General features: G+C 47.0%; 7 protein-coding genes across 7 annotated transcripts; 3 read left to right on the forward strand and 4 right to left on the reverse strand.

Moving 5' to 3' along the window:
• Positions 1-474: 474 nt before the first annotated feature.
• FOBCDRAFT_196112 (uncharacterized protein) lies at positions 475-891 on the reverse strand (the record flags this gene model as incomplete). The annotated part of the gene is made up of 2 exons (XM_031172345.2): positions 475-804; positions 889-891. The coding sequence occupies 2 exons, from the start codon at positions 889-891 to the stop codon at positions 475-477; spliced, it is 333 nt and encodes a 110-aa protein (XP_031049130.2).
• Positions 892-1194: 303 nt separating this feature from the next.
• Positions 1195-2642, forward strand: FOBCDRAFT_236276 (uncharacterized protein; the record flags this gene model as incomplete). The annotated part of the gene is made up of 5 exons (XM_031172346.3): positions 1195-1287; positions 1384-1490; positions 1557-2231; positions 2284-2519; positions 2623-2642. 5 exons carry the CDS (start codon positions 1195-1197, stop codon positions 2640-2642), a joined length of 1131 nt encoding a protein of 376 aa, XP_031049131.3.
• Positions 2643-2804: 162 nt separating this feature from the next.
• FOBCDRAFT_314984 (fungal-specific transcription factor domain-containing protein) lies at positions 2805-4558 on the reverse strand (the record flags this gene model as incomplete). Its single annotated transcript, XM_054703132.2, has 2 exons — positions 2805-3875; positions 3941-4558. The coding sequence occupies 2 exons, from the start codon at positions 4556-4558 to the stop codon at positions 2826-2828; spliced, it is 1668 nt and encodes a 555-aa protein (XP_054559107.1). The 3' UTR covers positions 2805-2825.
• Positions 4559-5213: 655 nt separating this feature from the next.
• Positions 5214-7526, reverse strand: FOBCDRAFT_247526 (uncharacterized protein; the record flags this gene model as incomplete). The annotated part of the gene is made up of 6 exons (XM_031172349.3): positions 5214-5866; positions 6108-6171; positions 6558-6805; positions 6857-7078; positions 7136-7310; positions 7368-7526. 6 exons carry the CDS (start codon positions 7524-7526, stop codon positions 5214-5216), a joined length of 1521 nt encoding a protein of 506 aa, XP_031049134.3.
• A 909-nt stretch (positions 7527-8435) lies between these two features.
• Positions 8436-10071, forward strand: FOBCDRAFT_196117 (major facilitator superfamily domain-containing protein; the record flags this gene model as incomplete). Its single annotated transcript, XM_031172350.2, has 4 exons — positions 8436-8901; positions 8959-9332; positions 9395-9691; positions 9748-10071. 4 exons carry the CDS (start codon positions 8436-8438, stop codon positions 10069-10071), a joined length of 1461 nt encoding a protein of 486 aa, XP_031049135.2.
• A 467-nt stretch (positions 10072-10538) lies between these two features.
• FOBCDRAFT_236281 (uncharacterized protein) lies at positions 10539-11459 on the forward strand (the record flags this gene model as incomplete). Its single annotated transcript, XM_031172351.2, has 1 exon — positions 10539-11459. The coding sequence occupies one exon, from the start codon at positions 10539-10541 to the stop codon at positions 11457-11459; it is 921 nt and encodes a 306-aa protein (XP_031049136.2).
• A 532-nt stretch (positions 11460-11991) lies between these two features.
• Positions 11992-14299, reverse strand: FOBCDRAFT_153812 (uncharacterized protein). Its single transcript, XM_059608363.1, has 3 exons — positions 13824-14299; positions 12936-13776; positions 11992-12881 (listed from the first exon to the last, which is right to left on the reverse strand). Exons 1-3 carry the CDS (start codon positions 14264-14266, stop codon positions 12042-12044), a joined length of 2124 nt encoding a protein of 707 aa, XP_059464020.1. The 5' UTR covers positions 14267-14299; the 3' UTR covers positions 11992-12041.
• Positions 14300-15886: the final 1587 nt, after the last annotated feature.

Genomic DNA, 15886 nt, shown 5'->3' on the forward strand with positions numbered 1-15886 from the left:
AAGTGTCCCTGCTCAGCCGCAACGATGATATGTTGCATTTCTTTCCAATACATGCCAGTAGTCGGTGTTCCTGATCTAGCAAAGAGTGACTATGCATATGCGGTCCGTCGGTGACTATGCAGATGCTCCAATCACCCGTCTGAAACACGGCAGATGTTTTTCTGCATATCTCAGCCATTGATTGGCAGCCTATGCTATTACTCCGTCTGACACAGGAGCTAACTCGATTCCCTGTGCCGACTGCAAGCGCACAGAGCTTGTAATACAGCCATGCCCGATTGCAGTAAAGCGAAGAGCTGGGCCAAGAGCATGCCAAGATCGATGTATGGAACTTTTTGTATGCAGACATTGCATTTGTGACATGTACTACATGAGCGGTAAAGCAAAGGTAACCAGGTGTCAACCGTTTTTCATGTCATATCATTGCTATCTCGATTAAGCTCCATACAGTAAGCACCCTGCTCATGCACCAATCTAAGAACGTCGAGGCATCAACGTCATTTCTACCTTTCCGCGACCCGCGGGCTTGCGCATCTCGGCTAGAATATCATCGCGACTGGTAGGCTTGGTGTACTTGTACACGTCATTCGTGGGCATACTCCACATGTAGATTCCATTTGCGTCCTGGAACAGGTAGGCGTCTCCTCCTTCCTCCCTGTCTTTGATCATAAGACCCTCCGGGTTGGTGATACCGACAGCGGCTGCAGCCAACCTACCACTCCCTTTGTCCCCCCAGTAGAAGTCCTTCTCCATCTCTTCGGAGTCAGTAGTCCAGTCGTCGGGGACAAGATTTGCGGGGATAGACTGGTGAGCCGGTCAGAGAAAGCTTGTACTGTGCAGCAAGTAATACAGACCCAAGACATGCAAGGGGGAGTTGATCCTACATACCATTCTTGGGCAGCTGAGATTGGTTTAACGGGTCGGTACTTCTCGTTGCGGCTCGGGCTGAACCAGGGGGGTGAGGTATGCTTGCAAGAGAAGAGTTAGATCGGAAAGATGAAGAACGGGGGCCTGTATTTATGTGCAAATCTTTATCACGTGCATTTGTCGAAGGGGGAAGGGGCGAAATTGTATGCCACAGCTTTAAAAGCGAAACTGTTCTTTCCTACCTCTCTTTATCCACAGACAGCAGTAGGAACCCTGATAATTAGGGCTCATCTCACTTTTATTTAGTCATCCACCAAGAACATAAGCATGCCAGGCCAACCATTCGCCCTTCTGGAACCTTGTTGGGCAAATCCGGGGGAAGGTTGGTTCCGTGCAGCTTATAAATGGAACAGAGACAAGGTGTGTACTGTACGCTCTAGCCGAGTACTTGCACTAGGCTCCATCTCTTTCTCATGCCTTTATTTCAGGATGGGCTCAAGGCTAATGCTGTAGTAGATCTTTGAATGGATGAAGGAGACCGCTGACGCAGGTGGAATCAAACCCGGAGATAAAGAATTAGGTACTCTCCTTACGGAAATTCACAATCGTGTGGTCCTTCTTTCGTAAGTCATGCATATTTTTACCTACATTTATGGGTTTCAGTGCCTAATTACTGACCAAGGCAACAGGCTCGAGAAGGGGAGTCTGTACAAGGACATAACAAAGCAACCATCATCGCATATTGCACGACTGATGAACCGTGACTGGAAACAGGATGATGAAACATCATCCAAATTCATCGTCAGTGGTTGGTACTACAGGCATAGTCCACGGGCTTCATTAGGTCCAGTACCGCAATGGTGGTGCCCTTTCGATCTCCTTGGCCTTTTCCTTAGCCTCCTGGGACCAGCGCCGGCCTCTGCTGACAAAAACAACTTCTACCTCCCTCTCACAGCAGTCTACGGGCGTTGGTGCTCACGTATCGCAGGCGAAATAGATATTAATTGGAAGTGGAAGCCAAGTATTCAAGGCGAGGGTGAGCTGCCGTTTGTTTTCCAATGTACGTGGTATCTTGAAGTCGACAAGACCACCAAGCAGCATTGGGGGCAATACTTTCTGGGGGCATCCAATGCCGGGGACAAGTTCGAAACGGATGTGAAGCTTGACACATATACGGGAGCCTGGAGGGAGCGTGCACAAGAGGCCCGTTTTGATATGCTATTCAGATGTCAGAAAGTGCCCATGGTTCAGGTAAACGACTTCAAAAACAAGACAGCTCCCAACATGGAGAAGAAGGCCGATCGCAACATGGTACCGTACGGAAACTGCGCTGAAACGTACCCATTCGCTATCAGATTCTTGGCGTATGTATGCTCGCATCGCGGAGATTCTTTTCTATTGCTAATCAGTTCCCAGAGATAAAAAGCAAAACCAAACTTCAATGACTGGCCTCGCTCTCAAAAGCAAATTCATGGAAAAGGCGGAGTATCCCGACTATGAAGAATACTCTACCAGTGATGTTTGGAAGAACCTGATGGCTCCTTGTGCTAATTGCAAGGTGCTTCTTCAAAATGCCGGGGCGTTGGAGTCGCAGTTTGCAGCAAATCTAGATAAGGCAAAGGCTCCAAAACGACCAAAGTCAATGCTGGAAGGTGAGGAGCTATTAGTCGAGAATGGAAGTTTGGAAAAAGAGAAGCACCAGGCTTTACTCGCAGTTTCGTAGCTAGAGTAATAGTTGTGTATTTAGGGATATAGGCTTGGATTTAAGAAGCTAATATACCCTTTTTCAAATATGGCTGCATCCAATTCGCGCGCCTCTTGCCAGCATGACTACTTACATTCATTATATCACCTACTGCCTTTGCTGTGTTATCTGCGGCAGCTATGTCGACAGTACGGTTGGTTAGATGCCCTCTGTTATTAATAAATCTTTCTCAGCCCAGGCTCTACCTGCACTCCTACAGAAATGGTGGCGTGATTCCAAAATACCAGATGCAGAAATACCTCGAGGTAACCCTCCTATCGTTACGCGTTTGTGCTTCTGAAAGTGCCTTCGCAAACGCCGAGAAGAACTCTCCACGATAGACAGGGTTCTGGATGTTGGCAAGCTTCTCCACCGCCCAATTGGTCTGCTCCTTGTCTGTACTTTCTATAGCACAGAGGAATAATGGTCTCAGATAGCCAGGATTAATCCCCCCTGATTCACCCTGGCAATCGTCCAGAATCTCCTTGATCCTGTGTAAAGCATCCCTCGAATCTGCCGTCTGAGACACGGGATCGCCGAGTTGTCTGCCTATATCAATGAACTCAGCATGATATGCAGCCTCACAAACATTGATGAGACTTGAAATCATGTTTGCGATTCGGGGAACCATTTGAGAGCGCAAATGCTCTGGAGATTGACGCTGCGTGGCGCACCGTCTCTCCCACAGTGCTCGAAGTCGGGCTTTTAAACTCGCCATACGCTCAACAACCTCCTGCTGGTCTTTACGTTTCGTGCGTGAACGATGGTAAAGTGAAAGTTTGGCAATTTCTCCAGATAACGTTTGAAGTTGACAATAGAAGTCGAATATTGGATCGCTCAAGACTTCGTATAAATGGTTGGATATCTCTGGCTCTTGGCTGGCAGGAGGCCTGAGGATCGGTATTGGGCTGGTGAAATTAGGGAGAAGACTAACTACCCTCTCAGATAGCAGACCCATTGCTCCACCTCGAAAGGAGGCTGAATAGAGAATCTTCAACCAGGTAACTATGCGGATGCAAAGCTCCGAGCGTGAAGACTGAGTCTGTGTCCAAGCTTGCAGCCTCTGAGTGAAGATCAATCTTGGCTCTCTCAGGTATGGCACGATATCTCCAGAGTGTATTAACTCAAACATACACAACAGAAAGACGGCCACTAAGACAAGGTCAAAGTCCTTGTCGTCATCTTCCAAGAGCTCTTCGACATTCTTCCTCGCGGAGTGATAGTGAGATAGTGATTCAGACGTCGAAAGCGCAAAGACCTGTCCCTGCATAGAGTTGCGACAGCTGTGATACCGGAAGAAATAGCCAGACATGATTTTCCCAGATGTACGATATGCTGCTTTGCTAGTTTCCAGTTTATAGGGTCGAATGGCGTGATTCCAGGGCATTCCACTGTATCAAGGAAGAGTTCCGTCATGTACGGGGACTGGGTGCGGAGGGTAAGGATATCAAGCGTAGTGGTCAACTCGATATCTCGTGATATCAAATTCAATGGCGACTCATCGCGCTCGTAGTTGTCATTCACGATAGGAACTGCACTTCGGTATTGAAGAGCTTTCTGTAAGCAAGCAGTGACATCTACATTCGTCCTGCCCTCGTATAGAAAAGGGGTTTGATTCGTCCTCTCAGTCGAGAGCACCCTTGATGTCCCTTGAAGCTCGTACTCATCTGTAAGTGATGGACTTGAGTGGGACTGGTTGATATCATTTGCCTCTGGTTCTTGACGTATACCCTCAAAGTGGAATGACGATGGTTGACCGGGTGGCGAGTTATCGGCGCTGGCAGTCTGCCGAAAGACTCTGCGGGGCTTGTATGTGCATTGACGTTGTAACCGTGTGCAGTTATTACAGACAGGTTTGGCCTCGTCGCATTTGACTTTCCGGGCTCGGCAAGTGAGACAGCCACTCCGGACCCGACCACGATAGCCTTGGTGCCTCGTGGTCTGCATGATTGTCGGTCGTCGTTATAGACTGAAGAGGAGCGCACTAAAGATGGCCCAACACCTCAACGCGGGTCGGCTGCGTGCCGAGATTCCGCTGCAGTGCTCGTAACGAGATGAAGAGGTTCATGATATCGTCAATCCAATTCATTCCCCATCACGAGCCTTGCGCGTAATGAGATCTTGCGAGCCCCAGATCTAACCCTGGGCGATGACCATGTGCGTGTTTGATAGGCTCAGAGGAGAAGTGCAGATTGCGGGGCTTATCTGCAGGCGACGATCCTTATCTGTAAGCGAGAGGCAAGATTCCTTCTTATCTGTTTTGTTGTTTACTGCCCCACTTCGGGTTGGAATAACCTCAAGGATGCGAAACTACCCTGTAGAACGGAAGTAAGAGCGACGTATTTCACGTACCCATCAGGACCAGAGGGAAGACTCGTATGAACGATCTTTGATATTAATTAAAAGTGGGTTTTATTATATTTCTTATGCTTGCATCTACTGGTACGTTGGGCGCTTTATTATAATCCTTGAGATTTCATGAATCTTATCTGGTTGAGTCTCGAATATGTTTTGTTCTATTTCATGACCCACTCTACCGTCGAAATGATCAAAGGTATACATATTTTATGGGCATGATAAATATTATGCAGAACTTACGTGTCTATATCATGTTGCCCTGTCTTCCTTCTAACTGTCGTTCCAATGCCGGCCTCCAGCTAGCCAAGTCTCTGACCGCAAGTCCCTCGATCTTCGCTTCGTCGTCCCATAACCTCAATTGACACATTTCCTTACACCACTTATCAGAACCAAACTCACCCATCTCATCATCGTTCATCGGTCCACCCTGATATGCAAGACTCTTCTTGCTTGCATCGGAAAGCTTGTCCAAGTACCTTTTATCCACTGCACACAAATACCGCTTGGCAGCAACGTGTGATTCCACAAGACGGGCAACTTTCTCAGAAAAGCCCAGCGCAAGAACGAATTGTGCACCCAATGTCTCATGGCCGACTCTACCAACACTTGTGCCTGTTGCTTGTCCGCCGAGGTTTTTGGCTTCACCTCCGGTGAGTTTGCGGAGGTCTTTGGCGGGTGCGTATTGACCGATGTCGTGGAGCAACGCGGCAACTTGTGTGGCTTCGTCTACTGGTGGTGATGCTGCTGCAGCTTGGGCAGCGCACTGAAGGGAATGCTGGAGTTGAGAGATAGGTTCTCCAATGTATGGTGTGTTTTCGGAGGCTTGAAGAACCGATATAACGTACTCAGCCACGGAAGATGGCGTGGGGACTGTTGGAAGTTCCATGACTGCGTTGACTGTGTAGATATTCAAGTGATGGTGATTAATATGCACTGAAGGGTTGGCATGGTGGGAAAACAAGTCCAAGTTATAAACTAACGCTGAATCTTTGACGTTTCCACAAGTATTACTAGTTAAGGCGACTAAAAATTCCTAATGTATAAATTCCGCATCCCTAATCAATGGATTTAGAGCCAATGAGGTTCCATGCGTTGCATATCTGCGAAATTCCCAAGATTCTCGGCTCTCGGTTCTCGCCTGTCGCTTGGAGTGGGTCACATAGGTCCGGCATCCAGGCTAGCCATTTACCTCTTAGTACACTCTAGTGGTGAAAGGTCCCTGTAGGCTATGATAGCGCTTATATCTTTAGTGCAGTCTGTGGAATTGTGCATGGAGTTCATTGATATGATCGATGAGCGGAGATCGCAGCATCCATATGCCATAAAATGCGATCGTTGTTCAGTATATTGCAGTCCTACAGATAAATACCTATAGAAATCACGTCAAGATAACAGATTTCAGCTTCAAGACCTGCGCCTCGGTCTCATTCGCATGCGTTGAACCTTGACTTTCACAACTCACAAGCTTAATGGAGCATCGACAGGAAATTTAAAGAAAACCGAGATGATTTGAAACTAGAGTCAAATTAAAGTTAAGCTACAATGATAGGTCACAGCCTAAACAAAACACCGCTACTCAAAAGGTAACTTGCTTTCCAGCCTCCACACTAAGCATAGGAGATCCAAAGCCATAGGTCAACGCCCCCGCTTCATAAGACTTCCCAGCCTTTCGCATATGTGTAGCCGGCCATTCCTGCTTTCTATGCTCGTAGTAACCCTGGCGCAGATCCCCCTCGCAAGCCCGATTGTAAGTTGCATAGATCGCCTTGCGGTCTGAGCTACTCTTGTTGGCACCACTGCGATGCGCCAGGTAAGAAGTGAAGATTAGTAGCTCGCCTTGTTAGAGGTCAGTGATGGTAATTTAGGTGCGAAACATGGGCCACTAACCAGCTTCTAGTTCAACAGGCGTCCAAGTGTGAGAGTCAACCCAAGTCGACTCAATGCAGTTGGTAGCCTTGTTAATAGGAACATCCATCTCATGGCTTCCATCAACAACTTCAAGTCCTCCATTGCGAATATTGGAAGGATCCACACTCAGTAAAATTGTCAAGTGCTTGACATCTTTGATGTGCGTGTAGGCAACAGCATCAATGTGAGGCGCGAATCCGCCTATGAACTGTCAGTTCCAGACAAGGACGGGTGCGCCTCCATAGGCATTCTACTTACCGCTTCCAGCGAGTTTGTAATTAATCTTCTCCTTAAACAAAAGCATAGGCTCTTCTGCAAGATCATTCAGAAGACCAAGCAGCTTTGGGCTTCGTAGGAGATTGCTGAAACCTTTGTGACAATCGGCAAAGTTCTCAGTTCGGCAGAGAACAGTGTGGCCTTTGTCATTGACCTCCTAATTCACAATTAATTTCTTCTTACCAAGTCACCAGTGTTTCAGGGGATCTCCAACCTCGTAGGGCATGAATTCTGAATCTTCAGTCGGTTTCCAGTTCCGAACTTCTTCCGCCCATGATTGAAGGTCTTTGACTTGGCCAGGCTGCAGTAGGTCACGGACAATTAAGTAGCCATTCTTCTTGAAGAAGGAAATCTGATAATCGGTGACCACCATGTTAAAAGGTTGAGTGTAGTGAGTATAAGCAAAAAGTCTGGATGTTAACAAGTAATAAGAAGGTCTTGATTTTCCAGGTGTATTCAGCGGAATAATTGATTTGATCAAGTAACATCCATACTTATATTTATCGTTATGCTTTTGATCCCCAACTCGCCTTGAAATATGTGTCTCGTGAGCTCCATGCGCATTCTCATTTGACATCAGCCATGGGTTGGTCGCTACTCGGCTCGAGATAAGATATCAAGTTCTGTCGGCTATCGCTCACTAGCTGCATTAGTCTCCCGCTACGGACACTTTTGCTCTGAGCAATGAGACAGGACAATTACAGCATGTACCCAGATAAAATGGCAAAAATGCAACTGTAGCATGCCGAGTAACCGAGACTAATACTTTTTCATGTCTGCATTCGACTAAACACAGTAGCATGGCCCACTTCAGACCAGACCCCCAGGACCCAAGCTACAGCTAAGTGCTATTAGACGGGAATTAGGAAAGTTTTGCGGTAAGAAAACATGGAGACCCATACGAGGGTAGACGTTGGGTTTTCCTCGGGGTATCGGCAACCGTTCCAAGATATCAATACTGTCAAGCCCAACCAAACACAAGGACATTGCCCACGTGCACACAATGAGCTATCGGTTCCTGAAGAAGACAAAGAATCTTATCACAGCATCCAATAATGTTCCATAATCAGGGCACGCTGAAGCCTGTCTTTTATCTTTGTTGTATATCCAACTATGCTGGAATTGGTTGCAGAAGGGTGTTGCAAACCAAGAACATCCTTGGTCTCCAAGCTCGGAGGCGCTGTCTTTGCATGTATAAAAGTTAAGGACCTCTTGGACATGTTCCAAGATACATGCTTCTAAATAAGATCCTTTTTATACTATCAACTACAAGATTAGGACCATGGATAAGAAAGCTCCTCAAGATACGCCTGCTCCAAAGAGCAATCAAGACGATGAATCCTTCAAAAATGACACTGTTGTCAATGCCACAGACGTTGAAATCACCACCAAGTCACGCATGTCAGCCATCACAACAGTACTGACAAGCGGACTGGCTCTGTTCTCCGATGGATATAACGCGCAGATCATCGGATACATGAATCCTATCTTTGCCAAGTTATACCCAGACAGCTTCTCTAGCTCGATCAAGACTCGACTCTCCAATGCATTCCTCATCGGCGAGGTCCTCGGTATGCTCTTCTTTGGCTACGCCATTGATAGACTTGGCAGACGGACTGGTATTGTGTTTGCTACCTTGTTCCTGGTGCTGGGTATCATACTCGCGACTGCGGCACATGGCAAGACTGAGCTGGGCATGTTTTGGATGATGATTGTTGGAAGAGGTGTCGCAGGATTTGGTGCTGGTGGTAAGGACCGAAAAGGGACCTGATTTGAGATAAAGATCTAACTGATGGCCTCGATAGGAGAATACCCGACTTGCGGCACAGGCAGTACCGAAGCCTCTGACGAAACTTCCTTTGTTAGACGCCGACGCGGACTCTTAGTCGCTGCTGCAACAGACTTTTCCATTGATCTCGGATTCGTTATGGCAGGTGTCGTAGCATTGATCGTCCTCGCAGCGTATCATCAACATGTCGGTGACGGTGTCTGGCGAATAAACTTTGGCATCGGATTTATCCTGCCAGTCGCTCTTCTGTTTCTTCGACTTCGTCAGTTTGACTCAACGCAATACAAGAAACATGCGATCAAGCATGACATACCATATCTGCTCGTAATCAAGAGATATTGGAAGCCAATGCTTGGAACATCACTGGCCTGGTTCTTTTACGACTTTGTGGTAAGCACAATGCTATAAATACACAAGCTGAGCCTCGGCCTTTATACTGATGTATGCCACAGACATATCCATTCGGAATCTTTAGTTCGACAATCATTGCTACGCTGAATCCCAACGACACCCTTCAACAGAATATTGGATTTGGTACTGTTGTTAACTGCTTTTACCTCCCTGGCTGCGTTGTTGGAGGGCTACTCATGGACCGCATTGGTCGCAGACAAACCATGACTTTGGGCTTTCTTGGATGGACGATTCTAGGCTTTATCATCGGTGGAGCGCTTTCCCCGATCCAGTCCGTGTTCCCTTTGTTCATCGTGCTGTATGGCATCTTCAACGCACTCGGAGAGATGGGCCCTGGTGTAAGCCCTAACCACTGACAGTACAGCTACCTGGAGACATGCTAACTATAAAACAGGTCGCCACGTTTCTTTGTGCTGCAGAGTCTTTCCCAACACCTCTCCGAGGCCACTTCTTAGGCTTTGCGGCAGCAATGGGCAAGGCGGGAGCGGCGATTGGAACACAGGCATTTACACCTATTCAAGACTCTTTCTCCGATAAGCAGCGAGGTATTCAAGCGGTGTTTCTCATCGGAGCTGCTTTTGCTGCTGTCGGTGGACTTGTTGCCTGGTTTCTGATCCCAGACAAGGACAAGGAGCTTGAGAGCGAAGACGCACAATTTCGGTTGTACTTGGAGCAGAATGGATACAAGGGATCGTTTGGCGAAGCATTGAAGGACTAGAGTGGTATCGTAATGTTGACAAGCTATCGAGGCAACAGAACAAGGGCTCAATGAAGGGTATGCCAACGTGGAAGTCTTGGATATGATTAGCTCCCGCCCTGTTCAACGATTACAAAGCCAGGGAAAGTACGAATAAAGAGAAAAGCACCACCTAATACAAGCTTACTTTTTTAATTTATTTCTTATTTTATCTATAGAACCAGCCGTGAAGCTGAGAACCTTATTGGTCCAACCAGGGGGAGATTTCAGCGCTATTGAGACGCTATCGGATGCCACGACCATTAACCGTGCTAAGGCTCCAATAGTCAGTGTATGCCCCTGAGCCACTTCACAGTAGTGTACTGGATTGAAACTGGTGAATGTCCTCTTTTTCTCTTGTTGTTGATTCTCCTTTGGTTCATTCGTTTTCACAAACCCACCACGCTCGTTTCCCTTTTCCTTACCTGCATTTTTAGAAGTCTGCCAAAATGGTTTCAAACAAGCTAATTGTGACCTTTGCAAACCTGGCCTTGTTGGTTTTTGTTAATGCTGGCCCTTGCAAGCCCCAGAGCATCGTGACATCTGCCATTGAAATTGCCTCTGCCACAGTTGAATCCGACACTACTACTGCCCTTTCCACTACCATCGAGACCAGTACTGCGATCAGTGAGACCGAGACGGCAACCGAGTCAGAGACAACTACCACATTGACTGAGGATGGAACAACTCTGAGCACGTCTGCGACCGAGGCATCAACGACCATCGCCATCAGCGGGAGTACGACAGTCGTCAGTAGCATCGACACTACATTAGTCACCAGCAGCAAGGCTACTACAGTACCAACCACCACTGAAGGCACGACGACTGTCGCCGAGACTGCAACCACTACAACCGCTGAGGCAGAGCCAACAGAACTTCTCATCAACGGCAACTTCGATCTCGGAACAGTAGATCCCTGGCTATCGAGAAACGATGCCATTCAACTTGGCTCCTCGTCCCCCTACGAAGGTCCAGCCTACGCAGTCCTCCAGTTCGGGATCTCCGATGGCGAGTCGTACAACAATGGAGTCTACCAAAAGATCGACAAGTCTCTTCTCAAGACAGGCGTCTATCGTCTCTCTGCTCAGCTCCGAGTCGACTTTGCGACCAATACACAGTTCGGCGATGGGTGCAATGCAATGGCAGTCGGCTGTTACTATGGAGACCCTAATAACATAGTTCCTGTCCAAGGTGGCTCGGTGACAGTCAGCGCCGACGCTGCTGCTGGGCAATGGACTCCTCTGGACACTACTTGTTCAATTACGGAGGATAAGCTTACCCAGTATGGCTATCTTAGTGTTTCTATTGGATTTAGCTGCGCCAACGCTGAGGCCAATGTCGATGCGGTGACGTTCGAGGAAGTTGTTTAGTGGTACTCATTGATCGGTTTGTAACGCTTATAATACCCCAAGATATACCAAGCCGACGCGTTAAAGAAACCCAATTGACTATTTTATTACCCCATAGCGCTTCCATGACTCCATACGTACCACCAAATCCTCAGGTAGAGGTTCATCTGTGTTCTCGCCTATTGGTGAGTCCAGTTCTTCTGGATCACCTTTTGGTTTCACCATGAGTATTGCCATCATTCTATACTCATCGATCTTTGATGCCCATACTCGCATCTCAGACTCGACTGGAAACACAAGTGAGAATTTTGATTTGTTGCTATTGTCCGCGCCCCATTGGACCTCGCATATATGTGTATCTACTTGCATTAGTGAATGGGATGAACCTGAAAGAGGGCGAAGACATACCATGCAGAGGAGTCGGGGTGACAGAGAGAATCTGCCTCAGGTACAATCGCCCTTTCAGTAGCAGCTTTGTTTGTTTCATTTCGGATAAGGATTTCGACCTATAAAACGGCCGGTCTCCTATAGGTAACCCGAGAGATTCTTTGCAAAGGAGGAGCATATGCTGGAAGAGGTAGACGTCGTACTATCATGCACGCGTCAGTCTAGTCTAGTAGCGAAACACATTCTAATGCCGGTTACCAGTGTGCTCTTGGAATCCTTTGTCACATAAAGTGTCTTGGAGAGAATCAACTCGCCGAGGCCATCTGGGTCGATGTATTTCCAGTCTTGCACTCTTTGTTTAAGGACTTCGATAAGCGCGTTAGTATCCTTAGGATTATCCTCTTCCTGTAGTCGAACTATAATGTTAGATATGGATGATAGGGCGCTGTCGTTGTCTTGTTTTTGCGCTTGTGAGATAACTGGCTGGCTTTTCAAGTACTTTATCCATGCTGTTAGTAACAAAGCATCAGGAATCAGATATAAATTTGTCCATATCTCGGCTAACTGAAAGAGGGCAGAAACACGTTTAGCTCTTGTGGGCAGAATATCGAGACATCTTGCCAGCAGTGTTCTTATCCTATCCTTATCTCTGAAATGTCCTTCTTTCAGCCAAAGTTGTATTCTGGTTCTGGCAGTCCCTTCGGCGGCATATGACACAGCTTCCACCTCGATATTCCTGAGGAGATAATTGAATAATGGAGCCCACTCATGCTCTGCCGAGGAACCGAGAATAAACCTTTCCATGGTAATGAGGAAGATAATTTGAAAATCTACAAGCTCTCTGATGTCCTGAAATATTGACTTCATATCCATCTCTAGTTGATCCTTGATCTCAAGGAGTTCGTTGAGATTTTGAATGAACTGACGTTGGTTGGTCAGAAAGCTTCGAAGCTCCGGAGAAAGGGCGTTGACCCGTGCTTTGACTAATGATAAGTCGTTTATAGAGGGACCAATGATCACACGGCCCTTAGTAATACTCGAAACGAGTGAGATAACCTGGATTACCGTTAGTATTCGAGACGCTCTTCAATATTTTATCGCACATCTTACTCTTAGAATCCCGTGGTAGCCGCCTCCCATTAGGTCCTTAACTGTGATTAAATTGCCTGTCTCTACGTTGAGAATATCGTGGCAGTACTGAGCAAACCATAGTATTATTTCCTTCCTGTTAGAGATGGTGAGGTCCTCAGGTTGACCGATATCCAGGTTGACATTCATGTCTAAACCCCGAACAAGGGTTACCAGTGGCGTGATTTGCTCAAAGACATGCCAGACACGGAAGAAATCGTCAGGTGCGTAACGTGACATGTCAAAATACTTCTGCATTCCCGGTATCGTAAGTAGCTTGAGCCTTAGCTCGAGGCATTCCATCAGCAAAGGCTGGTCTGTAACTGGCCCAGGCGACTCAGAAGTGGGAGCAGCTTCGTCTCCAAAATCATAGTGCTCAGCATTGGTGATGTCATCCTGATACACAGGCAATGCGATGACAGACATGATAGAGATGTCTCCTAGACTCAGGCCTGAGAAGACAGACCAGTTTTGTGATCTTGCAACTGAGCTTCGGAATGAATAGTCCATGGTTTCTCTCACTGCACGGCGATATACGCGTGATGACTCAAGGTCGTCTTCAAAGTCAAACTTGGATATAGCAAGGCTGTTATCGGTGCTGATGGATGTAGCTGGTGATTCCGCAGTTGGTTGCTGACTTGTGTTTTGAGATGGAGATGCACTCAGTGAGAGAATGCTCATGCGCCTTGAAATAACTGTCTGAGCATCCAAAACGTCCTCAATATTCATCAGCCGACGTGATAGGTCGTCGTTGCTGTCTAGAAGAACTTTGACATTATTGGAGAGCTGCTCCTGATGTTCTTTTGCGGTTTCACCGGCGTCACTGAGAATGAGTCAGATATTGAACCAGTAATCGCATGATACACGCACCTTTGCAGAATCATCAAGACAAGTGTCATTGAGCTTTTGAAACTTTGCAGTCTATTGAGAAGAGTAACAAACGTACTCTCCTTCCATGCCCACTGCAAACGACCTCTAAGCGGCACCTTTTCCGCGCCATCTTTCGCCCGCAATGACTGAAGTTCCTTATGCAAGTCCGAGTAAAGAAGCACCCCATCTGTAAGGACCGCCACGACCTGGTTCACCCCAATGAGCGCGGCATGCTGAGCCTTGACAGATCCGAGATTCTTTGTCAGGCTCTGAAGCCCCATCAGTATGACCTGGGTGCTCTGGACTTCCGAGTAGACGTGCGCCGCGACCTGCGGGGTCTCTTTCGCTGCTGAGACATATGGGCTGAGGAATTTGACGGCCTCTACCGTGATTGAGATTAGTCCTGCGATCGAGGCGGCGACACTCAGAGGGTCAGACATCATGGTGATGAAAAGGTCGAGGTTGGAAGTCGTGAGAGGGAGCCTGAAACAACATTATTGATTATTGAGGCTGTGTTGGAAAATGCCAAGCCCAGTTCAGCCCTGCGGGGTTATGTAATCAAAGATCAAGATTACGAGGAATTCATTAGTTGAAAGAAAACAGACATCGGTGGTGCCTTCAGTATTCGGAAATTCGCCATGGGAAACATCTCAATGAATCTATAGAAGTTTTATTTGTAAGTTGACCTTGAACATGATCATTGGCTGTCTCTGTTACCATACTTGACGCAGCTTGGCTCGGAATAAAACGAGGATCTGCAGGGATTATACCCTGTAATAGATACTTATCCAGTGAGCCTCTCCCAAGCATTGTCAGGCTGATCTTGTGCCAACAAATACTTGCTGGGGCTATCATATACATGGAATTGATATATTTTTGTTAATATAAGCAGTCGCGTAGCCTTTTTAGCAAAGACACAAGATAAACCTCGCATGCGCGTGGGCTTGACCTCTAAGATGTACATTGCAAGTATTTGCCTCAGACGTCAATTATCGTAGCAGTGCCATGGAACAAGAAACACCAATATCGCTTCCGATCATAAACCGGGTACAGTTACAGCGATACACATTCGCTGACGGCCAAAAGGTTGAAATCGAATCCAAGGATGATGTCAAGTACAAATAATAGATTTATCATTACCCTATGTATTCAATCTCTGTCGTTTGCAAACAGGGAGAGTCTTGCTGTCACGTATATAATATAACTTCTATAAGTAGTACTATATAACAACAAGGACCATTTTCAGGACGATCTATAGGCGGAAATTTACATAAGTTCAAGGGCAGCAATTGGTTATTCAGTACGACATCTTTGCATACCATTGCGATATTGGGTTTAGTTAGTGAGAAAATTAATTCTAAGCATGAATTCTCGATAAGCTCGTGCGCCAATCAGAGGACCTGAGCTCGGATATTCGGCAAGTCAGCGGCAGTAGCATGCATGCACCGTCACCAGATTAACGGCTAAAAAGTGCCGAAACCTAGATCTCGTGGCTCGGGAGATCGCTTGTTCTGGAAGGTCGAGATGAGGCTTGATAAGATGGGCTTCTGCACCTCAATCTGTATGACACAGCATGTACCGAAATGAATAATACGGGAGAGCGTAAATTTAAATCTTTACGAGACGGTTGAAGCTTTGGATTAAAGAGAAGTATGTTTGTCTGCCTTGTGATTCCGTCTGGCCAATGTAAGCAAGACACTGTCTTGTTTCACAAGCCCAGTATGACCTAGAGATCGACAGTACCCACTGCCCACTGTCGCCTGACTCCCGCGCTGTATTGGCTAATCCTACCTCCGGATCATCAGGAACCTTTGGCATTACAAAAGATCTCCCCCTTTAATCAGGAAGGTGGCATTAATCTTTCACAGCGATAAGACAATTTGTTAGCTTTGCTGGTATAGTATACGGCTATAGTAGAACGTATGGAATGCGGACTGTCCGGGGATATAGTAGCGCCCGATCGAGACCGCCTAGATCTATATATATGTAGTTACATCCTCCCGTCTTGGCAGTATTTCTCTTGTACAACCACGGTTCTTCCATCCAAGTTCGATATCCTCAAT

This window comes from Fusarium oxysporum, chromosome II (genome assembly GCF_013085055.1).
Source record: "Fusarium oxysporum Fo47 chromosome II, complete sequence".
Classification (NCBI taxonomy): Eukaryota; Fungi; Ascomycota; class Sordariomycetes; order Hypocreales; family Nectriaceae; genus Fusarium; species Fusarium oxysporum.

Coding starts and splice junctions, on each gene's coding strand:
- FOBCDRAFT_153812 (XM_059608363.1), bottom strand. CDS start 14,266: ATGATGTCTGACCCTCTGAGTGTCGCCGCCTCGATCGCAGGACTAATC. Junction 13,777..13,823: donor GTCTTGATGATTCTGCAAAG/GTGCGTGTATCA, acceptor ACTCATTCTCAG/TGACGCCGGTGAAACCGCAA. Junction 12,882..12,935: donor GCTACCACGGGATTCTAAGA/GTAAGATGTGCG, acceptor ACGGTAATCCAG/GTTATCTCACTCGTTTCGAG.